Source organism: Marmota flaviventris, chromosome 17 (assembly GCF_047511675.1).
Source record: "Marmota flaviventris isolate mMarFla1 chromosome 17, mMarFla1.hap1, whole genome shotgun sequence".
NCBI classification, from domain to species: Eukaryota; Metazoa; Chordata; class Mammalia; order Rodentia; family Sciuridae; genus Marmota; species Marmota flaviventris.
In genome coordinates, this window is record NC_092514.1 from 43,973,256 (window position 1) to 44,000,008 (window position 26,753).

Below are 26,753 nucleotides of genomic sequence, written 5' to 3' on the forward strand. Positions count from 1 at the left end.
ATCTAAACCATGCTTCCTCCCACCAACTACTTACACTTTCTCTAATATGTCATCATCTTAAACTCCATGTTATATATGCTTTGTGAAATACATACCTAAATTAACACATAAATAAGATCTAAATTTTAGCCAGCCATCACTTTTTTATTATTTCTCCTCCAGATAATAAGGATTAGGGCCTGGTGCAGTGGTACATGCCTGTAAACCCAGCAGCTCAGGAGGCTGAAGCAGGAGGATTACAAGTTCAAAGCCAGCCTCAGCAAAAGCAAGGCACTAAGCAACTCTGTGAGACCCTGTCTCTAAATAAAATACAAAATAGGGCCAGGGATGTGGCTCAGTGGTCGAGTGCCCTGAGTTCAATCCCCAGTACCTCTCCTCCCAAAAAAATAATAATAAGGATTATCTTCCTCTCACTTAAGCACAGTTTCTGTCTTTTGCTGATCATGTATTATAATTCCTTCACTTTAAAAAAAAAATCTTTATTTTTATTTTTATGTGGTGCTGAGGATCGAACCCAGTGCCTCACGCATGCCAGGCAAGCTCTCTACCTCTGAGCCACAACCCCAGCCCCATCCTTTACTTTTTAATAAATGGTACCTTGAAAATATTATGTTTAAATAATTTTTCTTGTATTTTCTTTCTTTCTTCTTTTAAACTCTCCTCCTTCTTTTTGAGACAGGGTCTCACGATGTTGCCCAGGCTGGTCTAGAACTCTGCAACTCCTGAGCTAAAATAATCCTCTTGCCTCAACCTCCCAAGTAGTTGGGACTATAAGTATGTACCCACCATGCCCAACTTCTAGTAGTTCATGAAGCAGATATGTTTGAGAGAGGAGGGAACCTTCTAAGTGTCCCAGCAGTTAAACAATAAAATATTTATAGATGAAACAAAAAAAAAAAGTACAATCAAAAAGTATGTATTAGGCATTGTGGCACAACCCTGCTATCTCAGCAACTCTGGAGGCTGAGGCAAGAGGATCACAAGTTTGAGGCCAGCCTTAGTAACTTAGAAAGACAATTTCTCAAAATAAAAAATAAAAAGGGATAGGGATGTGGCTCAGTGGTTAAGTGTCTCTGGGTTTAATCCTCAGTACAAAACAAAAAAAGATTAAAAAAATGTGATACTTTTGGGCTGGGGTTATGGTTCAGTGGCAAAATGCTTTGCCTAGCACATGTGAGGCACTAGGTTTGGTCCTCAACATCACATAAAAATAAATAAATAAAATAAAGGCATTGTGTCTATCTACAACTAAAAATTATTTTTAAAATGTGATATTTTCAAGTGTGCATCTTTAGAAATAACTTACTATATAACCTAGTGGTTCAATTTCATTAAAAAAAAGAGTGATGGGTAAAAATTTAACAAAGAATATGGAGAAAAACTTTCAAAATAATGTGCTTCCAACATAAAGAATACTAAAATTATTTAAAGTTATGGGCAGTTTCTCCCAAATAAATCCCAGCCCACATATGATAAAGTGATAGTGTGTGCACACACACACAGGCACCTGTATAGAAAAATATACACATAAAATTATATACTCATATTTAGCTATAGATAACTTGCTAGATAAACAATCTAAGTAGGGAAAATAATTTAAATTAAAATATTCACATTAATCTGTGACAGTAGAAAAAGATTTTGCATTTTTGTAAAAGACTTTTGAGATCATAACCAACAGTAAAAGTAAGAAATGACAAGTAGAGGGATTCAGATGAAACTAGAAGCAGTACCTTCGAGTCTGATAACAGGAAAAATAATCTCTAAGCCTTTTTATAAGTCTTTGGTGAGAAGCAGAACAAAAACTTAGTTCAAATTCTCCCGGGCTGAGGTCGTAGTTCAGTAGTAGAATGAGTGGTTACAGTGCACAAGTCCCCGGGTTCCATCCCAGCACCATCAAAAATAAGTAAATAAATAAACAAAGAAACAAATAAAATTCAATTAAAAAGAAAAATTCTGATTTCTTAGTCCAAATTATACACATTAAAAATGCTCAAAATTGCTCAAGAGTTTGGGACCATGTAGCAAAATCCTACCAAAATTCTATAAGTCTCAGGCTGGGGTTGTGGCTCAGTGGTAGAGCACTCACCTGGCATGTTTGAAGCCCTGAGTTCGATCCTCAGCACCACATAAAAATAAATAAAATAATGGTATTGTGTCCAACTATAACTAAAAAAATAAAATATTTAAAAAAAATTCTATAAGTCTCAAAATTATATAAGAAATTCTTTTTCTCATTAAATATGAATAGGTAATGTCTTTCATTGGAGGTAGTTTTTCAGGGAAAGGAAAACAGTGTTCTCACCATTATCACAGAGTGATAATAATAATTGACTTTAAGACAGAGAACAAGGGTAGCCAACAGTCTTCATTCCTGTCTCCTACAGCTTCTCTGTGAAGTGCTCTAAAAAACATCTATATGAAATGTGAATCAATTCTAAATAGAAAAATTTTAATTTACCTTATTTTAAAAAATAAGATCAACACTCATGAGGGTTCCAAGAAGAGTACCAGATTGCAGGTTCAGGTCTGTAACTAAAACTGGTGGGCACAAAGACACAATCCTTTTCATAAACAGCAGCCGATGTAACAGTTGTTTTGTTTTCTCTTTCTCTCCAAGACTAATTAGCATTATACACAGTATGTTCCTTGTTACAAATGTCTTCTTTCAGCTTTGGAACTATAGTATCTTTGAATTCTCAAAACTCTGATTTAGTTTTTCAGTTATACAGAAGCCAAACACTCTTTGTAACACTTCAGACTAAATTAAAAAATGGGGTTTTATAGAAACAACTACTACAAATGGATGCTACACGTATACTATCTTTGCTCTGTTAATCACAACACTTTAATGATAAACTGTAAAAGAGTATTTTTTTATATACTTACTGCTGAAAGGCTTCCATTGTATTCTCCAAATTTTCTCCAGCACCTGTAAAGACATTAAATTCAAACTTCATTTATTAGCTATTTTAAACATTTTATTTTTCTAGAAATTTTAGTATAATGAATCCTGATGCTTATTTATTATATAGATATTATAGTACATGTGTTTTTTAAAGAGCGCACAATATTTTGTTTTTGTTTAGCTACACCAGTAAGAATCAAAGATCAAAAGTGGTAGAGCCATTGCCTAGCATGCTAGAGGTCCTGGGTTCAATCCTAAGTACTAGGAAAAAGAAAAGAAAAGAAAATCAAAACAGCCACAGAAATTCAGGAGGGCTAGAAGAACCTAAAGATGATGTTTAAGTTCTTGTTGGTTAAATTTTCTCTATATATCCTCATAATCTCTTATGAACATCTCTACCAAGGCATTTATCACAGTGTAGCACAAATTTTTTTGTCTCTCCCCTCTTTATCTCATGAATTACCAAAAAGAAGTGACTTTTAATCACCTTGGCAGAAGGCAATATAGTGTAACAGCTGAGGATGAGACTGTGGAGTTAGGATGCCCGGTCTCAAATTTTTTAATATTTGGATGACTTTAGGAAAGTCACCTAACCTATGTTGAACTTGCTTCTTTATTAGAATGATAATGATAGTCCTACCTCATTGGATTGGTATAATTAAATGAGTTAACATGCAAAGTGCAATATGTCATAAATTCTAAAAATGATAGCTTTTCACTTTTGAACATTTTTGAAGTTGGAGTACATCTGTCAATGGATGGTATCTAACAGTTTAATTGGAAAGCTTTTCTCTTAACAGTACATTAAAAAAAAAAAAGGGTCTTAAAATCAATGGCATTAAATTCAGTGAAATACTGTAGTGAGCATCCAGTGAAAGTGAAGAATTATTGCTATTACAATTGCCATTATCATAGAGTAACTGCTAAAGAGTAGGTACTTCGTGTATGTCCATTAATGGGAAGAGTGGATAATAGTTAATGACAAAAAGGACATAATTTGATATGAATATACAGAATGATAAAAAATTATCCAATGTTATATACCAGGTAAAGAATCAATTAGTGATACACATGCTAGACAAAACATGGTGGTGCTGGGAATTGGACCCAGGGCCTTGTACATGCGAGGCAAGCACTCTACCAACTGAGCTATATCCCCAGCCCACTTTTTATATATTTTTAAACTAAAAGATTTCAGTACTGGGCTGGGGTTGTAGCTCAGTGGTAGAGCACTTGCCTCGCACGTATGAGGCACTGGGTTCAATCCTCAGCACCACACAAAAATAAATATGTGGGCTGGAGATGTGGCTCAAGCGGTAGCGCACTTGCCTGGCATGCATGCGGCCCGGGTTCGATCCTCAGCACCACATACAAATAAAGATGTTATGTCCGCCGAAAACTAAAAAATAAATATTAAAAAAATTCTCTCTCTCTCTTTAAAAAAAAATAAATAAATACGTAAAATAAAGATATTGTGTCCATCTACAGTTAAAAATATATTTTTAAAAATTCAGTATTTTTAAATAATTGATGAAATGCATACAGGGAAAAAAAAAAAAAACTTCACAAAAACAGTGAATTTTAGTGGGGCCTAATGGTCCATGTCTGTAATCCCAACAACTCAGGAGGCTAAGGCAGGAGGATTGCTAGTTCAAGGCCAGCTTCAGCAATTTGGTAAGGCCCTAAGCAACTTAGCAAGACTTATCTCAAACAGGAAAATAAAAATGGCTGGGGATGTGGTTCAGTGATTAAGCACACTGGGTTCAATCCCTGGTAACAAACAAATAAACAAAAAAACAAAACCCAGTTATTTTCTTTTCTCCTACCTCAGCCTCCTGAGTAGCTGGGATTATAGAAAAGCACTACCTGCCTAGCTTCTTCTTTTTCTTTTTGGTTCAGGGGAGTGAAACCAGAGGCACATAACCAATGAGCCACATCCCCAGCCCTTTTCTGTATTTTATTTAGAGACAGGGTCTCACTGAGTTACTTAGGGCCTCGTTAAATTGCTGAGGTTGGCTTTGAACTTGCCATACTAGGGATTGAGCCCAGGATTGAGCCTCAGCCTCTGGAGCCCCTATGATTACAAAGAAGCAGCACCATGTCTGGCCTGCCTGGTTTCTTAACAGGAAGAGTCAATTCAAGTTCAGGATATAGTTTAAGTATTAACATTTAAATGTTTTTTAAACAAAATAAGGACCAGTAGTGCATGCCTGTAATCCCATACTCTTGGGAGGCTGAGCAGGAGGATCTTGAAATCCAGGCCAACCTGGGCAATGGGCTGGGGCTGCAGCTCAGTGACAGGGCACTTGCCTGTCACATGTGAGGCACTGGGTTCCATCCTTAGCACAACATAAAATAATGACAGGCTGTCCATCTACAATTAACTACAAAAAAAAAAAATTAAAAGAAGATGTTTTATAAAAAAAATACCATTTGAACATATCAGTGAGAATGTTAAAATTTCCTTGTTATATTGTTAGGTTGTAGTTTCCTGACAACTTAATTAATAATCAACAGAAACAAATTGTTCTAAAGTTCCATTAGTTTTGTACAAAGGGATACCTATGTGAAAAGAGCTAGTTTGATTTGGGTTCACTTTTCATTACTAAAGCATAATAGAAAACAGTTACATGTGGAGCTTATAGTTTTTTTGAAAAGAAAGTGCCCTTCTGAGGTTAGTTAACTCTTGGTTAGGTGAAGTTAAATGACCTTGTTTCATTTCATTTTTCATGGTACTAGGGATTGAGCCCAGGGGCACTCTACCACTGAGCTATATCCCCAGTGCTTATTTTTATTTTATTTTATTTTATTTTGAGACAGTGTCGCATTATGTTGTCCAGGCTGGCCTGGAATTTGTAATCCTCTTGCCTCAGTCTCCCGAGTTGCTGGGATTATAGTCATGTGCCACCATGTCTGGCTAGTCTCCCAATCTTTCTTAACCTTAATTTGAGATCTAGTTCACTTTTCTTTTATGAATCACTTTCTTATCACATGATTCTTATTAAGCACTCTCTTATCACATCAGAATACATGATTCTTATGCAGCACTTTCTTATCACATCAGATTACAATGAGTCTTATTAGATTTGAATTAATGTTTTAGCCAAGCATGCGTGTAATCCCAGATACTAGGGAGGCTGAGGCAGGAGGATCACAAGTTGCAGGTCAGCTTTGGCAAGTTGGAGACCAGCCTGGGCAATTTAGCAAAACCCTGTCTCAAAATAAAAAGGCTAAGGAAATACCCGGTAAAGCACCCCTGAGTTCAATCCTCAGTTGAGAGAGAGAGAGAGAGAGAGAGAGAGAGAGAGAGAGAGAGAGAATATGAATACTTTGGTTACTTGGCCCCTTTATACTCTTAAAAATTACTGACTGCAGCTGGGCGTGGTGGCACAGATCTGTAATCCCAGCAACTCAGGAGGATGAGGCAGGAGGATCTCGAGTTCAAAGCCAGCCTCAGCAAAAGCAAGGTCCTAAACAACTCAGTGACATCCTGTCTCTAAATAAAATATGAAATAGGCTGGGGATGTGGCTCAGTGGTTGAGTGCCCCTGAGTACCACTACCACCCCAAAATTACTGAGTATACTCTTAAAACTTATTGAGTACCCTGATTACATGGGTTATATCCATTATTAACTGTGTATTAGAAGTTAAGTCCTACAAATTTATTTTTCTTTATTTGAAAATAACAACAAACCCAATACTTTTCAATCTTTTCCTTGTGCTGTGGATTGAACCCAGAGCCTGGCACATGTGAGGCAAGAGCTCTACCACTGAGCTACAACCCCAACCCAATCCATTACTTTTTTATTTTTAATATACTTTTAGTTGTAGTTGAACACAATACCTTTATTTATTTTTATATGGTGCTGAGGATAAAACCCAGCACCTCACATGTGCTACGCAGGTGCTCTACTACTAAGCCACAACCCAGCCCCAAAAAGTCAATTTTTTTTTTTTTTTGGTGGTGGTGCTGGGGATTGAACCCAGGGCCTTGTGCATGCAAGGCAAGCACTCTACCAACTGCACTATATCCTCAACCCCTCAATCCATTACATTTTAACATGACATTTTTATGAAAAATATATACTTTTCCAAAAACAAAAATAATTAATTAACAGTGTCATTGTTGGGCTGGGGTTGTAGCTCAGTGGTATAGCGCTGGCCTAGCATGAGTGAGGCACTGGGTTCGATTCTCAGCACACATAAAAACAAATAACCAAAATAAAAGTTAAATTCTTTAAAAAAAAGTGTTACTGGGGCTGGGGTTGTGGCTCAGTGGTAAAGCACTCATCTACCATGTGTGAGGCACTGGGTTCAAGCTCACAGCACCACATAAAGATAAATAAATAAAGGTATTGTCCATCTATAACTAAAACATTAAAAATAAATAATTGTTTTAAAAAAGTATTACTGCTACACATTTTTGCAAATCTCTTTAATATCTAGCTTAACAAAAAGCAGCTAAATTCTCATATCTGCTATATATATATCTGCTATATATATATATATATATATATATCTGCTATATATATATCTGCTCTCTCTCTCTCTCTCTCTCTCTCTCTCTATATATATATATATATATATATATATATATATACCTGAAAATATATATATATATATACCTTCACACAGATAAGTAGTTGGAAAAGAAAAAATCTTTTTTGGCAATGAATCAAGGGGCTGCAGGGGTAGTTCAATGGTAAAACACTTGTCTAGCATGCATGAGAACCTGTTTTCAATTCCCAGCACCAATGGAAGAGAAGAATAAAAAAAAGATACTGCCTCAAAATTCAAGTGGTATTCATTTCTACAAAGTAAGTTGCACTGCAGAATCTGAACCACATCAGTGACCTCTTCCTACTCTATTACATGAAATCCCACTGGTCCATCTTTAACTATGAATGGTCCTTTCACACTTAAGATTTTATAACATTATGCACTGGTCATACAGAAAATATTGATTCACTGAATTATGTTAATCTTTTAAGTGTTGACACATTCCATTATGTGATATTTTAAAAATCACATTTGTTAACATTTGATCTCATCAGAAAAGTCTTTAAGAAGTGGAAAGCTATCAAGTTCATGGTGTTTCTAAAATTCTAATTTTTGGCAAGGCGTGGTGACATATGCCTGTAATCACAGCTATTCAGGAAGCTGAGACAGGAGGATCACAAGTTGGAGGCCAGCTAGGACAACACAGTGAGACCCTGTCTCAAAATGGGGGTGTCACTTAGTAGTAGAGTATCCTGGTTCAATCCCCAGTACCAGCAAAACAAAATGAAAAGAAATAAAATTCTAATTTTTTTCTCGAAAACTCAAATTTAATTATTGTATCACATCAGTTAGATTACTTTTATTACAGTACAGACTCACTTTATTCATTTTCAAGAATATCTCTGCCAAACATTCAAGCCTGAATAAGTACAGTTGTTACTCATTCTTTAAAGTAAAAATGTTGTTCTGGGGGCGGAAAAACAGTTGATTTAGCTCACAACTCAAATGACTGCACAGGTTTTTTTCCTCAAAACAAACATCATGGGGTTGGGGTGGTGGATCAGTGGTAGAGTGCTCACCTAGCATGCAAGAGGCACTGGGTTCAATCCTCAGCACCACATAAAAACAAATTAATGTATCCACCTAAAACTAACGATAAATAAATAAATATTTTAAAAAAATCATGCTTTGGTACTTAGAAAAGGTGTTTTGTATAGACTCTTTAAAAAAATTTTTTTTTTAGTTATAGATGGACACAATACTTTTATTTTATTTATTTTTATGTGGTGCCAGGGTCGAACCCAGTGCCTCACTCATACTCTCGGCAAGCGCTCTACCACTGAGCCACAACCTTGGCACTTGTATGTACTGTTAATGTTGTCACACAGAATATTAAAAGTTAAATGTACTCAAATGTTGAACATGATAAAATAAATATTTTTTACCAATATTTCAAGGACTTTTTTGTGTGGTACTGAAGATTGTACTTCCGCATGCCCTACCACTGAGCTACATCCCCAGTCCTTTTTGGTATTTTTAATTTTGAGACAGGAATCTCACTAAGTTGCTGAGCCTGTTCTCAAACTTGTGATCCTTCTGCCTCAATCTCCCAAGTAGAAGAATATTCTTAAGTGAAATGGACTTTTTTTTTTTTAACTGTGAGTATATGATGGTGAAGAATATCTACTAGTACACTTGGTACCACTGCTTTGATTTGTGCTGAGGCAATTGGAATTTTAACCCACCATTGCTTTTTCTTTCTTCTTTTATTTTTGGGCTGGAGATTGACCCAGAGTATCATTTATGTAAAGCATATACTCTACCATGGAGCATTAAGCCCCAGTCCTAGCCATTAATGCTTTTGTAACATAAATGCAAATATCAATGCAGTAAAAAAGGTGAATAATGTGGGGCTGGGGCTGTAGCTCAGTGGTGGAACACTTGCCTCACATATATGAGGCACTGGGTTCGATCCTCAGCACCACGTAAAAATAAATAAATAAAATAAAGGTCCATCTACATCTAAAATATATATATATATATTTTAATTTTTAAAAATATATTTTTTAAAAAAGGTGAATAATGGGGCTGGGGATGTGGCTCAAGTGGTAGCACGCTCGCCTGGCATGCGTGTGGCCCGGGTTCGATCCTTAGCACCACATACAAAACAAAGATGTTGTGCCTGCTGAAAACTAAAAAAATAAATATTAAAAAAATTCTCTCTCTAAAAAAAAAAAAAAAGGTGAATAATGTCTTATTAAAAATACTTTGACCTTGAAGATCCATGAAAGGGCCTCAGGGACCCACAGGAGCTCACAGACTACACTTTGAAAACTGCTATCTTAAATAAATCAATAATGGTAAGTCAGAAGAGTGTTTACCTTTGAGGATGGAGAGAGATACACTGGAATAGGGAATCTCACAGGGTTCTAGAAATGTTGCATATCTCTATCTCAGAAGTAGCCACCTGTATGTATACATATGGGGATGGAGAATTTTTCATTTGTGACAATATCAATGAACCTGGAGGAGATGTTAGGTGAGATAAGCCAGACACAGACAAATACTACCTGACCTTACTTATGTGTAGAATCTAAGAAAGTGGAATTCATATAAGTAGAGAGTAGAATGGTGGTTACCAGAGGATGGCTTAGGGAGGCTGAACCAGGAAAGGAGAAATGTTGCTCAAAAAGAGTCAAAATCCATGCATATAGTAGCAGCTACTGGGGAGTTGAGGCAAGAAGACCATCTGAGCCCAAGAGTTTGAGACCAGCCTGGGCAAAATAGCAAGACCCAGTCTCATACAAACAAACAAATAAATAAACATGTACAAAGTTTCACAGGAGAAATGACTTTCAGTGATACACCACACAGAAATGATAATTGTAATAAATAATAATATATTGTGTAATATTTCAAAATTGTTGAGATTTTAAATGTTCTCATCCCCTCGTAAATAAGTAAGGTGATACATTTGTTAGTTAACCTGATTTAATCATTTACATTGCAAACATCAAAAATCAAATTGCATCCTATAAATGTATACAATTATTATTTGTCAATTTAAAATGTTTTAACTAAAAAGAGTGTATCAAGGGCTGGGATATAGAACATTTGCCTATGATGTGAAAGGCCCTGGATTTGATCTTGACCAACACACACACACACACACACACACACACATACACACACACACACACATACACACACACACACACACACACAGCACCATAATACATAACATTAGTTTCATTTGCTTTATTGATCATTTAACCAATAAAATAAATAAATCAAGCTGATTACTTAATGCTATTACATGTAAGCCTATCCTCCATTAAAAAATCAATACCTTTAATTCTAAGGTTTATGTTTTAATATTCTAGGATAGTCATCTATATCCTAAGAAGGTTCTTTGAAGGCAAGTATTGGGGGAAACATCTATCCACCACTACCTCTGTAACCACCAAGTACAGGAAAAGTATACACCAGTTGTTAGGTGGGGAAAAGAATGGAAGAAAAATTTTATCCTTTCTCTACTCCCTCACACACTCTTCCTCATAGGAGCAGAAGTGACTTAGGAAAAAGAGTTGCCCATCCATTATTGGTTCAATCCTTTAGAGTCCTTAATTTGGAGCAACCCAAGCTCAAAACAAAATTTCTGTTCATCCATACAAAAGTTTGCTGCAGTAGGCACTAACAGTTCAAGGAAAAGGCCATTTTAAAGTTAAGTTTAATTTAGAGAGGGGACTAGAGAGGACCCAAATCCTTCTGTTAGTAATAAATTTAATATTTTGACTTCTGATGCCTGCATTTTATTTCTAAATTGGTTCCAAACTTGGGAGGGAAAGTAAGTAGTACTGTTTATTAACCTTCTCAAATCTCAATAGTAAACCATGTCTCATATATCTTAGACTATTCCACATAGTCATATTCAAGAAATGAATGTTTGCAGCAACTCGGGAGGCTGAGGCAGGAAGATTATAAGTTCAAGGCTAGCCTCAACAATTTAGTGAGGCCCTAAACAACTTAATGAGATCCTGTCTCAAAATAAAAAGTACAAAGGGCTGGAGATGTGGCTCACTGGTTCAGCAAAACTAGGTTCAATCCCTGGTACAAACAAACAAACAACAACAACAAAAAACCACACACATATATGTTTGAAATTTGTTTCAAAATAATTTGGGTAAGAATGAGCAAGGATATAGATGAAATGAGACTGGGCAGAAGTTGGTAATTGTTTGCATATGGGTGATGGGCTCATGGATCCTTACTAGTTTTGTATATGTTTGAGATGCACCATTATAAAAAATTTCAAAAGACGCCTATCATTTGACCTTTTGGTTTGGGGAAAAGACATTTAAAAAAAGGACAGAAATTCAGTATTCCAAAATAAATTCCCCTACAGTCAACATAATTTTTACTACTACCATTTACATTCCAAGTCTATTTATGTCTTTTGTCTGTTTTCCAAATTAATTTTAATTATAATCCATTCAAACCTAAAAACTTAAGCATGCAAACATTATTGATATTTTTAACCTACTGTATAAGTTTATTAGTCATTATGAGAATATTAAAAAGGTGGTCAAAGATATTAATAATTAACAGAAGGGCTGGTGTTGTAGCTCAGTGGTAGAGCTAGCCTAGCATGTGTGAGGCACTGGGTTCAATCCTCAGCACCACATAAAAATAAACAAATAAAATAAAGGCATTCTGTCCATCTATATCTACATTTTTTTTAATTAACAGAAGCCAAAGTATGTTTAGCACTTCATATATTTCATTATAATTCTCACAACCACCCAATGGGGTTAATATTAAATATCTTCAGAAAAAAATTGCCTAAGATCATACATACAACCAATAAGGGGAACCAGGATCCAATCACAAGCAGTATAATTTCAGAGTCCATCACTTTTACTACTATGTTTCAGTTTTTATGTTACCATTCAATTTTATTTAAGCTTTAGAGGTAAATTATCCATCTTGGTCTTGTTCACATGTTTTTCTATTTGTTTGTAAAGCTACAAGATAAATTCCACAGTGATGCTCATAAATTACTCAGACTCATATGGTGAAAGCCTAGAGAGTAACAAAGGGATTAATTAACAAGTATGATATTCTTCTCCAAGGAATTATTTGGTGGCAGCTAGTCTCAAGAGATGGTTTGAGTTCCTTTCTTTCCAATAATCGTCACATAATTAACAGAAGCAGTCTTGTCTTTAAATTTTTGTTTCTCCCCATAAACAATCTTACACAATTTTGGCCTCTGCAAATAACCATTCTACATACAAACAAATTTTTATTTTATTTTACCTTATTAATTAATTTATTTATTTTTCAGTACTAGGGATTGAACCCAGGGGCCTTCTACCACTGAGTTGCATCCCCAGTCCTTTTGTTATATGGTCATTATTGGGGAAAAAATACACATATATAAGTATATATATAATATACACACAAGTATACATATACATAATACATATGTATATATAACATATTATATAAGTATATTTAAATATATGGCCATCACTAAAAATAAGTACATCTTCATTTACTAAAGTGTGCTTTATTAAGCAGGGTATTAATATTAAGCAAATGATAAATTACTTTGTTGCTAATAAGCCGTCAATAGGAATGAATGAGCCAAGTGAGGAAGAGTTCCCTGGCAATAAGATTGAAGGAACAAGAGCTGAAAAGAATAAATGCTGTGATGTGGAACATGCTTCAGGTGAAAATGCAGAATGCTACTTCCAGTGACACTCAAACTGATGCCTCAATTTTCTTCTTGCATAACCAATTAAAGTCTGGAACCCAGAAGAAGCCGAATATGTCCAAGAGTAATCCTTACTCTCAAACTATCACCTACCAAATCAATCTGTGGTAGAAAGCCCTGAATGTACTCTGCCTTTAGACCAACGTTAAAAGATGAAGAAAGGAGGGGATTAGATCAGTTGGTGATACTTTTTAATTCTTTGGCCACTTAGCCCTAGTTAACAGAGAGAGTGTTTACTTTAAATTATTTCCTTGCTATCCTTGTTTCTCTATTTCCCAGCCCCAAATTTCTTACAATTAACACAATTTACTTATGCAGCTAGAAAAATATATCTTAGAATATTAATAAAATTCATAACTTCATAGTATGATGAAAATGGTCTTTGAGACTACTGCCTACCCTCCATTTAATCCAGGGGTTTATGTTTGGCCCTATTGAAATTCTTTTATATATGTGATTTTTTTTTTCTTTTCTGTGCTGTACCACTGAGCCACATCTCCATTCTGGTCCTATTGGTATTTCATCAATTAAACAACAACAACAACAAAAATCTAGCACTAAGTAGGTAATTAGCAGACAATTAACTGTTATTTTTATTATATGCCAAGCTGTGTATAAAGGCTAGAGCCACAAGAATTAACGGATCTAATCCCTGTCTGTGAGGAACTCATGGTCTAGCAAGGGAAAAAGATCTATTAACAGATCCTATTGCAATATTATATATGCTTGAAAGAAGTAACAAAGCCTACAACATTTAACTTTTGAAACAGAGTGTTTTCCGCTTTCAAGGACAATCTTAGTAAAAGGCAAAAGCATTACTTAAAACTCTGAAAACAGCCAGGTGTGGTGGTGCACTCCTGTAATCCCAGCTACTTAGGAGGCTGAGACAGGAGGAATGCAAGTTCAAGTCCAGCCTCAGCAATTTAGCTCAAAATAAAAAGTAAAGGGGCTGGGGTTGTGGCTCAGTGGCAGAGCACTTGCCTCGCACATGTGAGGCACTGGGTTCGATCCTCAGCACCACATAAAAATGAATAAACAAAATAAAGATATTGCATCCATCTATAAACTAAAAAATATTTTTAAAAATAAATAAAAATAAAAAATAAAAGTAAAAAGGGCTGGGGATGTGGCTTAGTGGCAAAGTACCCTGGGTTAAATCGCCAGTACAACAGAACAAACAACAACAACAACAAAAAATACTTCGAAAACAATTTTAGGGTGCTATTATTCCTTCTCAATCAACTGCAGAATTCAATTATGGAATTCAATGTATAAGCTAACTTATGTTTCTAAACAATGTCACAGGATTTTGTTGCTGTTTTGTTTTATGTTGCATTTTGTGGTGCTGGGGATAAAACCCAGCTTTTTGCAACCATGAGCTACATTTCTAGCTAATTTTTAGCAGTTTTAAAAGTGTTTTCTACACTGGGCAGAGTGGCATACCCCTATATTCCCAGCTATTGGGGAGGTTGAGGCAGGAGAATGGGAATTCAAGGCCAGACTGGAGGATGGAAGGGATGAGAGTGTAGCTCAATGATAGAGTGGTCCTGGATTCAATCCCAGTAGCTAAGTTTTAAAAAAAAATGAATAAAAGTGCTTTTTATATACATCATCATAACAATACAAAGAGGTAAGCAAGGCAAATAGTTCTCATTTTACAGAAAAGTACACTAAGGCTTGTTCTAATTACTAGTAAATTCAGAATCTGATTCAGGTGGTTTAATTCTTTATCATAATGCTTTTGTAGTACACATAAAGTAGTAGACATTAGAGCTTCCAGTTATACCAGTCCAGGTGCATATACTTTATATACACAGAATACTCAATGTTTCAATACTGGAATGGCCATATATCTGGATAACAAAAAATATTAGGTATTTGCAGTTAAGGAATAGAGAATAAGCACAAATGTGAGCAATTTGCAGAGACAAGTGAATGCTATCATCAGTGTCCAAGACAAAAATTGAAGGAATTAAGAGAAGACTATTGGGCTGGGTTGTGGCTCAGTGGTAGAGTGCTTGCCTGGCACTGGGTTCGATTCTCAGCACCACATAAAAATAAATAAATGAAGTATAAAAATTTTTTTAAACGAGGAGAATATGTCTGTCCATCTCTCTTTTTGGTACTGGAGACTGAACCCAGGGATACTTTACCACTGAGCTACATTCCCTGACACTTTTTATTTTTTTATTTCAAGACAGGGTCTCACTAAATTGGTGAGGATCTCATTAAATTGTTGAGGTTGGTCTCGAACCAATCCACCTGCCTCAAACTATGTCTCTTATTTGCCAGAGACTTAACATCTTGATTTATAAAGTATGTTGTAGTAATTATTTCCTGTTCTAATCTTGATTCAATGGTATTATTTGGAATACATATTCAATACAAGTGTATTAAGCTAACATACAGGAACTTAATACAGTTCTGGGGAACCATCACACCAGCAAAACAGATTTTTGAGTTTGCAGATGTTTAATAAGATTCCTATGAAATGTTGTTAGATTTTTGAGCATCAAATACTGTCCACACATTTGCAAATAATAAATGGAGATTTTTTATAAAAGGATATTGAAATGACTTAATATTCAGGGAGAAAATATGTTATAAGTATTTCCAACAGTGAGAATTTAAGGTCTAGCTTATCCTGAATTTGATAATTGCTGTGATGTTCTAGCATGCATAATTAATATGCATTTCTTTCTCTTTTTAAAAAAAATTTTTGTAGTTGTGTATAGACAGAATGCCTTTATTTTATTTATTTTTATGTGGTGCTGAGGATCAAACCCAGTGCCTCACATGGGCTAGGCAAGTGCTCTACACTGAGCCACAACCTCAGCCCAAATGACCTTTATTTTATTTTAAATATTTATTTTTTAGTTATAGGTGGACACAATATCTTTATCTTATTTTTATGTGGTGAGGGATCGAACCCTGTGCCTCATGCATGGTAGATGAGCGCTGGTAGATTAAGACCCCAGCCCTGGTCTTAATTTTAATTTAGAAGAAATACATGTTAGGGCTAGAGCTGGAGCTCAGTGGCAGAGCACTTGCCTAGCATTTGTGAGGCTCTGGGTTCGATCCTTAGCACCACATAAAAATAAAAAAATAAAATAGAGGGATTGTGTCCATCTATAACTAAAAAATATATATAATTAAGATCATTCATAATGACAGCTTAGATGGCTTTTTAAGCATCTAGGTTTTGGTTTTGATTTGGGGTTTTTAGTTAAGGACACCTTTTGTAAATTAGTAAACACAACTGCAGTCTATATTGTGGATCCCCAGAATTGGACTATTATTACCATTGAAAATGCTTCTAAGGCAACAACTTGAACAGTAAAAGTTGGTCCTTGATTCCAATGGTTAAAAGCACAGTAGTAATTATGTCATCCTACAATTTAACCAGTTAAACCAAATAAGCAATATCATGACATTTAGCCATCAACTCTTTACATTGTGAAGTCCTAGAATTTACCATTACACTGAAATTTCAAGCAATTTTAACCCTGTGTTACACCTATCCCTAAAGGAAAGTTAAAAGCAATTAAAATAATCCAATTTCACTACATATTATACATTATGCTTGAAATGCAATGTAGTCATATTATTACACAATGTTGAAGAGGCAAAGATGTGGCCTGTTTTCTGGGCAATGGGTGGACTACCTACCTAGGATCCTTAAAGCAAGATACTCTTCCAAAATAGCCAATCTTTGTTTTCTTTAAACAACACTATCGTATCATAAACCAAAATGATTTTGTCTTTAGAAAATCCACGTGTCATTCTGAGGTGCAAGGTGGTGCTTAAAAAAAAAAAAAACAGGTGCAAGGTTTGGATCCCTGGAGACCAGGACACTCCATATCCCTGTCCTATTCAGCCCCCGCTCTAATTGTGACCTTGGGAAATATTCCAGGATCTGGGTCTCGGTTTCTCTTTTTAATTATGAGGGCTAAATTATAAATGAGTGGGGATGGGACCAGCCCTCAGGCACCGTAGACAACCGGGTTGAATCTCGCTCCAGGTACACGCTGATCCTCGGCCTTGCTTGTGGACCCAGCTCTCCCCAAGCGCTCAGCCATCGGCTTGCTGGTAGCATTGTTCCCGGTTCCCCGCCATGGGTACCCCAGGATTTGCACGGCGCTTCCCTCTTTGTGCCTTGCTGCCATGAAGGGACCTTGTGATCGTCCTCCCATCAGCTAAGAAACGATCCATCTACCCTTTATTTTCATCTTGATCTTTCTCCCCTCGGAGAACCCCTGACACCGCTACACTCCAAAGACCCCCGCCGGGGCTCTGCCACGAGACCCCCCTCCTTCCCTCCCTTCAGGAGAACTTCCCTTTACATCGCCTTCGCCATCGAAGGAACCTTCTAGTCTCACAGCCCCGTTCTTCCTCAAACTCTCACGGATTTCCATCCGGCTGCCTTTTGCGGAGCTCCAAAGGAGCCTCAGCTCTCTTCAGAAATAAAGCCTCCCCCACCTCCGCCATCGGGTTCTGGGGACCCCTCTCACCTCCACGGTGAGAGATGTGTTTACTGAGGAATCGCTGCTTCTTTCTCTGGTGCAGCAAAGTCGGGTATTTAAGCAACAAGAATGAGGTCACCAAGTACCCTCCTAGGGTGGAGAGAAGGTAAAAAGCCGCGGTGGACGACATCTCAGTCACCGTGTGGGAAGTCACCCACCTCCGGGGCCTCTGAACTCCGCTGCTGCGGTCGCAACGGCTGCGGCGGCTGCTCGAGGTCTGCTCGCCCCCAGCTGGTGCCAAGGGTGTAGCGCAGTTGTTCGTGTCAGCCCACCACGCAGGCGCAGCCCGACCCTATCGTCGGGGCAACAAAGGGACTCCCACACGCAGGCGCGCTCCGGCTGCTAGGTACGAAAGGGCCTGCGAAGGTCCTTAGACCAGCGTCAAGCACCTAGCAGGTGGCGCAACCCGCAGAGATTTGAAGACGCTTCCTACTGAGGCAAAAAGTTGGAAACCTGCCAGCTTCTTTTTTTGGCCTTAGCTGGAGCTAAAAAGGTTGTTCAAAGGGGATCCTCAGGAAACTGACGTATTTGGAAAATCTACATCAAAAGGGAAAGATTCCAGGGCGCCGTCTTAGCCCCTCCTCAAGGAAATGCAATGAATTGCTATCGATTCCTTGTGGGTACTCAAGAAATACTTGTTGATCTGCAAATTCTTTTAAAATAACGAAATTTAGGGCGGAGGATATAGCTCAATGGTAGAGCGCAGCTAGCACAAAGCCCTGGGTTCAAGACCCAGAATCCCCCCAAAATAAAACTTTGGCAAGGTTTTATCACTTCCTAGAAAGGCTGGAATTAAATTCCACAAGGCTCCTACTAGTTTCCTTTACATTCTACACATTCCAAACTACTAAAACACGAATAGCAACATTTCAATGCAAAACAATTCAAAGCCCAGGGTTTTGTTGTTTTATTTTTTACTTTTCAAGCTCCTGGGGTCAAGCAGTCCTCCTGTAGCTGGGACTATGGGCAAGCGCCACTGAACCCAGATACTCCTGTCTTGTTTGTTTTGGTACCAGGAAATGAACCCAGGGGCCCTTAACCTCTGAGCCACTCTGAGCCACATCCCCAGGCCTTTTTATTTTAATTTTGAGACACGGTCTCGCCAAGTTGCTTAAGGGCCTGGTAAAGTTACTGAGGCTTGCTTTGAATTTGCGATACTCCTGCCTCAACCTCCCAATCCGTCCTACATATTTTCATATATATTATATAGAAATACACACACACACACACACATATATATACATATATAAATAATAACAGCTTTAAAAGTAGCAAGATGTGTTAAATACTATTATTTTATACATGTTGAAACTAAAATCGACAATTCTATTGGTCCTACATTTCAAAATCAACGTGTCTAGGAAAAGATAATTACACTAAAGTTTTGGTAGTCTTTCATATAGTTATTGGTAACATGTCACCAATTAGATGGTGATGTGATGGTAAATCACCATTTGATGCTGGTAAAAGTTACCATGCACTGATGAGATTTGTATCACTTAGCCAATTGTTTCACTGTATAGGAATTTTAGAAGAATATCATGCAATAATATCTTGGATTAAAGTGTTAGTTAAATCTTGTGAAGTAGCTCAAGTCTATAATCCCAGTCACCATGGAGGCTGAAACAAAAGGATGCGACCTGTCTCCAAAAGTGGGAAGAGGGGAGGGCAGCTGGGGATGTAGTTCAGTGGTAAAGATCCCCTGGGTTCAAGTCCCAGTACCCCCACCCCCCAAAATTAAAAGTTTAGTTAGATAACATTAATTTGAAATATGGTATATGGGAGAGGGGAGGCTGGAGATGAGGCTCAATAGTACAGGTTCAGCTTCCTAGCTTGCAGGTCTTGTGTTCCATCACCCAAATCAGAAAGAAAGGGGGGGGGGGGAAATCTTATCAGTCTAAGAATGAAATAAGAACAAAAAAATCTAATAAGGTATTAGAATTATGAGACAAACAAATGTGTTGTTTTTGCAATCAGTCTTCATATTATGGATCACCTAACTTTATTATTTATTTATTTATTTGCAGCACTGGGGATCAAACCCAGGGCCTCCTGCATGCCAGGAAAATGATCTACAATTCAGCCACATCCCCAGTTCCCCAGTCCTTATTTTGGAAATAATTTCTGGAATTTTTTTTTTTTTCCTGGAGCAGTGTCTTAAGGATAATCCTGGTTAAAATATAATTTTAGCAAAAATAGTTTTGGCTCAACATGGTTATGCAATATTCAGTTATGATAGAAATACGTATTATCATGGACAGTGAAACAGAAACAAGAGAAAACAGAGGTATCAACATGTATTTTATGGCTTTTTTCTAGAACATCAAATTTTTATTAGCAAGAATAACCCCATTTAAAATAAATATCAACAAAATAACGAAACAGTAGAACAATTATTGTCCAAATACTGAACTCCTATAACCAAAACAGTTTGGGTTTTGGAAACAGTGTACACATACTTAAAAAAAAGAATCCCCCACATAGTAAAAACAAAACCAGCTTAAGTTTAGGACTGAACTGGCTGGAAAATTCTTATTGTGTCACTGCTTTAAGAACCCCACGGAGCACCTTATAGCTCATTAACTGCACATTTTCCTTAGGAGGGAAACAAGGTCCTCTCTCAGTCACATATGCATAAGGAAATCTCAAAACCCAAAGGCCATCTGGCGGGAGGGTGATTTCTTGTTTTTCTGGATAAAATACTGGACATGGTGGTGGACCTGGTTGAACCTGAAAAACATAAGTAATATAATTATTTTTTGTTTCTCAAGAAACACCAAAAAAGATAAGTATTTCCAACAAATGATAGGTTCAAAGAGCATGTAAGAGGCAGATGTAGATGCATATGCTGATACACCCCTGTAATCGCAGTCATGCAGAAGTTTGGGTCAGGGTAGCAAATTTGAGTCCAGTTTCAGTAACCTAGTGAGACCATGCCTCAAAATCAAAGTTTCAGCCTGGTGTAGTGGCACATGCCTGTAATCCCAGCAGCTTGGGAGGCTAAGACAGAAGGATACCAAGTTCAAAGCCAGCCTCAATAAAAGTGAGGTGCTAAGCAACTCAGTGAGACCCCTGTCTCTAATAAAAAATATAAAATAAAGCTGGGGATATGGCTCAGTGGGTTGAGTGTCCCTGAGTACATTCCCCAGCACTGCCCTCCCCCAACACACATACACAAAAAGTTGAGAAACAAAGAAGTGTCATCCCTGTCCTCTCTGAGGGCCTACTCACTCCCTTGAGGGTGCCCCCACCGATTACTTTCTTCTTTCTTTCTAATAAACTTAGACGTACTTTTTAAGTCTTATATTTTGCTTGAAATCCCCTAATGCAAGAGCACAAGAGGGAGAATACACTTCAATCTCTGGTAAAATCTTATTGCTCTCCATTATCACATATAAGATTAGGCAGAAAGGAGCTGGGATTAGTGGTAGAGTACATGCTTAACATGTGCAAGGCCCTGGGTTTAGCTCCGAGCACACACACCTAATAAATAAATAAAAAGAGATTAAGCAGATATGAGTGCACACCTAATTCATATTTAATATTACATTATTTATTCTCAAATATTATCCTGATATTTCTACGGAGTTTTTAACTTCAAGCTCTATTTTTGAACCAAATTATGTGAACTAATGGAATAAACTAATTGAAATACCTAGCATTTGCCAGTTACCATAAGGATCGATAAAATAAAATGCCACAATTTCTATTTTTAATTTTTTTTTCTTTTTAAAAGAAAAGGTTTCATTATGTTGTCCTGGCTGGCTCCAAACTCTTAGGTTCAGGTGATTCTCTTGCCTCAGCCTCCCTAGTAGGTACAGGCATGATCCATTCTGCTGGGCTCCCACAATTTCTCTTTTAAGAAACAGAATATCAGGGCTGGAATTGTGGCTCAGTGGTAGAGTGCTTGCCTAGCACATGTAAGGCCCTGGGTTTAATCCTCAGCACCACATAAAAATAAATTAGGACTGGGGCTGTGGCTCAGCAGCAGCACACTTGCCTGGCATGGGTGAGGCACTGGGTTTGATTCTCAGCACCACAAATAAATAAATAAAATAAATATATAAAGGTCTATCAACAATTTAAAAATATATATATTTTAAAAAATTAACTAAATAAAGGTATTGTGTCCATTACAACTAAAAATTAAAAAATAAAAAAGAAACAGAATATTAAGCCAAGCAAGGTGGCACATGCCTGTAACCCCAATAACTCAGGAGGCTAAGGCAGGAGGATCACAAGTTCAAGGCCAGCCTCAGCAACTTAGCAACATCCTAAGCAACTTAGGAAGATCCTGTCTCAAAATAAAAACTAAAATGGACTGGGGATATAGCTTAGTTGTAAAGCTCCCCTGGGTTCAATCCCAGTATTAAAAAAAAAAAAAGGTAAAAAAGGTACTTATATTTAAAATATTTGTTTAATGAAATAATTTTGATATTATATAGTATTTTAAAAAAATAATCAAAACAAGCATCAATATATATATATATATATATATATATATATATATATATTTTTTTTTTTTTTTTTTTTTTTTTTTTTGAGGGCAGGGAGGGTTGCACTTCTTACCTGAGGCATTAGTATTATCTGCAAAGGAGCATCAGGAACCACAACAAAAAGCCTCATAAGTTGAGCATAATGTGGTTTTAGCCCTCTACCCTGAGATGATGACAGAATATATAAGGGCATATCACTATTTAGGGCTTTTAAAGCTGACTCCTTTGGCCCACTACCCATCACTTTCATTATTTTGTCAGGTCCCGAGCACATGAATCTTCGACCTCGAGAGTCTTCATATTCAAAGCCCACAAAAGCTCGAGCTATGTCATCTCGGCGCCTTCCTCTTCCCATTACAACTGCACTTCTCTTTCCAGGAATAGCTTTATTTGGAGCAGGCCAAGAATTTGTGTCTAAGTCGCCTTCATCTTCAGCTCTAGTCCTGATGACAATATCCCAAGGCATAAGATAGTTTGTTCCTGGAATGAAGCCCTGTTGATCCAAACCTGTATGAAAGTTATAAGACTTAGCAGGGCCCAGTTTAACCAAAGACCAGCTGGAGAATTTGGGTAGGAGACCTTTTGGGCAATTTGAATGTAGCATGCCTGGGAGATACTCAACTGTGGATGCCTGTCGATCTACCAAGTTTGGTCTCTTCTCAGATTTTACTTCTCCTTGACCATGAACTTCCGGATTGTCTCCTCCTGCTTGGGGATCAGCTGGATAGGTACCTAAACTATCTGTGGATTGGCCCAAACTCAAAGCTAAACTCAGACTTGTGCTCTCTCCTTGAGTTTGAGGTTCTTTTTCTTTAAGTTTATCAGAATCTGAATCTGGAGGAGCAGGAGAGGATTCATTTTTGGCAGGGGCAGGATCTGGAGTACTGGGTTCAAATACTGGGAAATTGATATGATCCAATTTTCCACAACATTTTTCTTCCAGAAGCTATAGAAGGGGGAAAAAAAAAAGTCCTGTAAATTTTTAATTTAAAATAACATTCTTCACCCTAACAAGTTAAGATCCATCAATATGTGATAAGTACATGTAAAGAACCTGCTCTTGTTTACATATCATGCTGCAGTTCTGTTTTTCTAAGTATTCTGCTTCTGAAAATATGTATTTTTATTCAGATATTTAACAAAAAAAAAAAAAGAAGAAGAAGAAAAGAAAAAAAGTCAGAGGAGAGGAAGAAGAAAAAAATGAAGTCTACCTGATAAAAGTCATAGTTAGCTGCCTTGATATCAAAGGGATCATCTCGAGGTGCCTGTTTCCTTCCACAGTTACATGCACCAGTAGATCGAGCTCGGCTATTGTGATACAGAACAGGAGGGTTTCTATCAGCCTCTGGTTTTTCTCCTGGAAAACAGAACAGTCACTATAATTTCATAAACATGGGCAGAATCAAGGTTCCTTTGCATTCTATAACATGGAGCCCCCAAATTCTCCAAATAGTTCTTTGGAAATAAGAACATACACACACTCACTTTGACTAAATAATAGAAGAAGTGTAAGCTACATAAAATATATTTTTAGTCTTGTTTTTTGTGGTGCTGGGAATGATACCTAGGGCCTTTTGCATGCTATACAAGCAATCTACCACTGAGCTACATTCCCAGTCCTAATTTAAAATTCCGAGTTTCTCAGTTTTTTCCTCTACTGTCACAATTACAATGACTTAACACTTCACTGTATTCATTTTAATGCAAAAAATACTCCAAAATAAAAAATTTAATACAAAAAAATCTGAAGCTGGGCTGGGGTTGTGGTTCAGCGATAGAGCACTTGCCCTGCACCTGTGAGGCACTGGGTTTGATCCCTAGCACCATATAAAAAATAAAAAATAGAGATTGTAGCTCAGTGGTAAAGCGATTGCCTCCCAGGTGTGAGGCCCTGGGTTTGATCCTCAGCACCACATAAAAATAAATAAATAAAGATACTGTGTCCATCTTCAACTAAAATAATTTTTAAATGATAAATAAAAATTTAAAATAAACAAAATAAAGGTATTCTGTCAATCTAACATATACATGTATGTGTGTATGTATATGTATGTATGTGTGTGTGTGTGTGTGTGTGTGTGTATATATATATAAAACATGTAAAGCCAGATGCAGTGGCACACGCTTGTAATCCAAGTAGCTTGGGAGGCTGAGACAAGAGGATTACAGGTTCAAAGCCAGCCTGAGCAACAGAGAGGTGCTAAGCAGCTCAGTGAGACCTTGTTTCCAAATAAAATACAAAATAGGGCTGGGGATGTGGCTCAGTGGCCAAGTGCCCCTGAGTTCAATCCCTGGCACACCACCCCCCAAAAATCTGAAGCTTTGTACTACTTAATAATTATCAAAAGGAAAATAAGAAATTAATCATGGCTGATATTTCCATTTCCAGCAGGAGATAAAACTTACAGCTGATTCACCTACATTTCTACAGGGCTCTTTAAAAAATATGAATACATAGTAAATAAACCACCTGAAACAAGAATAAAAACATAGCTCAAAGTTTTGATTTCAAAATGCTGAAAAAAAATTTGGCTACCTGATTTAGGTAATGAGTGAAATTTATGTACACAGTGTTGATCAGTTAAACTCCTCTCCTCACAGAGCTGATGGCCATTGCTCCAAAATTTGTAGCAGTCCTCATGCAATTGCATGGCATACTTATGAAAGGCTGGACCTCTAGCATGTTGACTGTATACTCGAAGAGCCTGGGCAAGTTGATTCTTATGGACAGTCATTGTATAATTGTGAGGCAAATTTGACTGGTAGGCACTATGAGCCATGGGTAAAGCTTTTTGGCACCGATTTTCTGAGAATTTTGTGTCAATATCCAAAAAACCTTCCAAGACTTTAATACTGCTTAAAATCTTTGATGTTAACTCCCCAGTGGGTGATCCCAAGTCCTCTTCTTTTCCATCAATAGCCACTTCATAGAGTTTTGCAGCTGCTGAGATCCACTTCTGATAAGTGGGAAGCTCAAAATGAGAAGGTTGTGGGTTCCTCCCCACACTGTCATCAAAACCTTTCTTGCTTAGGACCAGTTCCACATGTTGCCAAAGGAATTCTCGAAGAGTGAAATCCACTAGCTGGCCTGAAGAACTGGAAGCACTGCTATCAATGTGGAAGGAAAGTTGTTGTCGGCTATGCTGCCTCATCACCTGATATCGCCTAGGCCCAGAAAGGGGTGCAGGCACCAGCAAAGATTCGGAGTCTTTCACTGTACAATGACTCCTTAGTTGGTCCAGCAACATACCTACTGGGTCTTCTTCCTGGCTGCCAGGGACTATGTACACAAAAGCTTGATTGGCAGGTACAGTAAAGAGGCAGTTGATACTTTGATTAGTCAAGACTCGACTCTTACGGAAGATTCTATAGATCTGATCCTCCAGGGCATGCTGCAGTCTTCTTTTGGGAGAATGCTTCTTGGGCTTGTCTGGATGAGCTGTGTCTTGGTTTCGAGGGGGTTCTACCTTGAGTGCTCCATTGAGTTGAAAGAGGAAAAGAAGTCTGGGTGGACAAGGTCGGCAGTTTAGCTTCCAGTCTTTGCCAACTGGACAATCCTTAATAGCTGCTTTGAGGAGGGGCAGTACTTTCTGTCTTAGCCCATCCAGTGCTCTGAATACTCGATCATAAGTTATATCAAAAGAACAAGTGGGATGGACAAGGAGCAAGATGTGACAGACGGAGAAAAGGTAAAGGAGACTGAGGCATTGTAACTTCTCCTGATGCTTCCAGAACTCATGTGCTTCTGCATGAGGTAAAGAGAGGCCTCCTCCAGCTTCCCCACTCTGAAGAGCCCGACAAGCCCGCAAAAGCTGGGAATTGTCACAGATAGAAGTGAGAAGAAGATACAGAACTTTGCTTTCCTGATTGTAATAGGCCTGCAGAAGGCTGAAGTCCTGAGAACCTGGCTCAGTTCCGTTGCCTTCCACCGCGGCTACACCTCCTCGAACTGGATCCCCGGCTGCAGCCTCTGGGTCCGCGGCTCCACCTGCTTCGCCGACAGCACCAGTTTCGGTCTTGGTTCCAGGTCCCGGATCCCCGGGGTCTTGGTGGCGAAAGAGGGGGAAAACCTGTCGGTCGCACACCGTGTTCACAAGAGAGAACTTCTCGGAATTCAGGCGCAGAGCTGTCTTGCCAAAGATTCCCACTACGCAGATCTCATCCTCTCGCCAAGGAGGCTCCGGTGCGCCAGCCGCGTTCCCTCCGCCTTCGGGAGGGGACCCTCCGGGACTTTCAGAGCCCATCCAGGATGAGGCTCCCATTAGAAGCTCTCGCAAACTGACAGGACCCGCCATGGTGGAGCGTCTTCTTTCAACTCCTTCCGGTCCTCCCAGTAAACCCAACCGGCTCCCGTCCAACGGCGAAATAGTTCTTCCGCTGACTCTATTCTTGCTCCTCTCTCACTTTGGTTCCGCCGCCTGCTCCTCCTTTTTTATGCCGTGGTGTTCCCAAATTCTACATTTCCTCAATTTGAGACCGTAACTCGAAATTTCTTTAATTTGAATTGAGATGTAAAGAAGACAATTGGAGGCAGTTCGCATTTCAAAGA

The 26,753-nt window shown here is 37.9% G+C and overlaps 2 protein-coding genes across 5 annotated transcripts in view; both read right to left on the minus strand.

Moving 5' to 3' along the window:
* Gdpd1 (glycerophosphodiester phosphodiesterase domain containing 1) overlaps nucleotides 1-17,993 on the minus strand; it is a 47,396-nt gene extending 29,403 nt beyond the window's left edge. For 2 of the 4 annotated variants that reach the window (XM_071603124.1, XM_071603123.1), the window contains exons 1-3: nucleotides 17,697-17,993; nucleotides 2,890-2,932; nucleotides 1,734-1,826 (exon numbers count right to left, since the gene is read on the minus strand). In XM_071603124.1, coding sequence (XP_071459225.1) covers nucleotides 1,734-1,826; nucleotides 2,890-2,932; nucleotides 17,697-17,838 — 278 coding nt within the window. In that variant the 5' untranslated portion in view covers nucleotides 17,839-17,993. The remainder of the gene's footprint in view (nucleotides 1-1,733; nucleotides 1,827-2,889; nucleotides 2,933-17,696) is intronic. The other 2 variants (XM_071603122.1, XM_027950356.2) reach the window with 2 other exon arrangements.
* Nucleotides 17,994-19,989: 1,996 nt separating this feature from the next.
* Smg8 (SMG8 nonsense mediated mRNA decay factor) lies at nucleotides 19,990-26,523 on the minus strand. The gene is made up of 4 exons (XM_027950329.3): nucleotides 24,741-26,523; nucleotides 23,416-23,561; nucleotides 22,278-23,150; nucleotides 19,990-20,438 (listed from the first exon to the last, which is right to left on the minus strand). The coding sequence occupies exons 1-4, from the start codon at nucleotides 26,497-26,499 to the stop codon at nucleotides 20,241-20,243; spliced, it is 2,976 nt and encodes a 991-aa protein (XP_027806130.1). The 5' UTR covers nucleotides 26,500-26,523; the 3' UTR covers nucleotides 19,990-20,240.
* Between the last annotated feature and the right edge of the window lie 230 nt (nucleotides 26,524-26,753).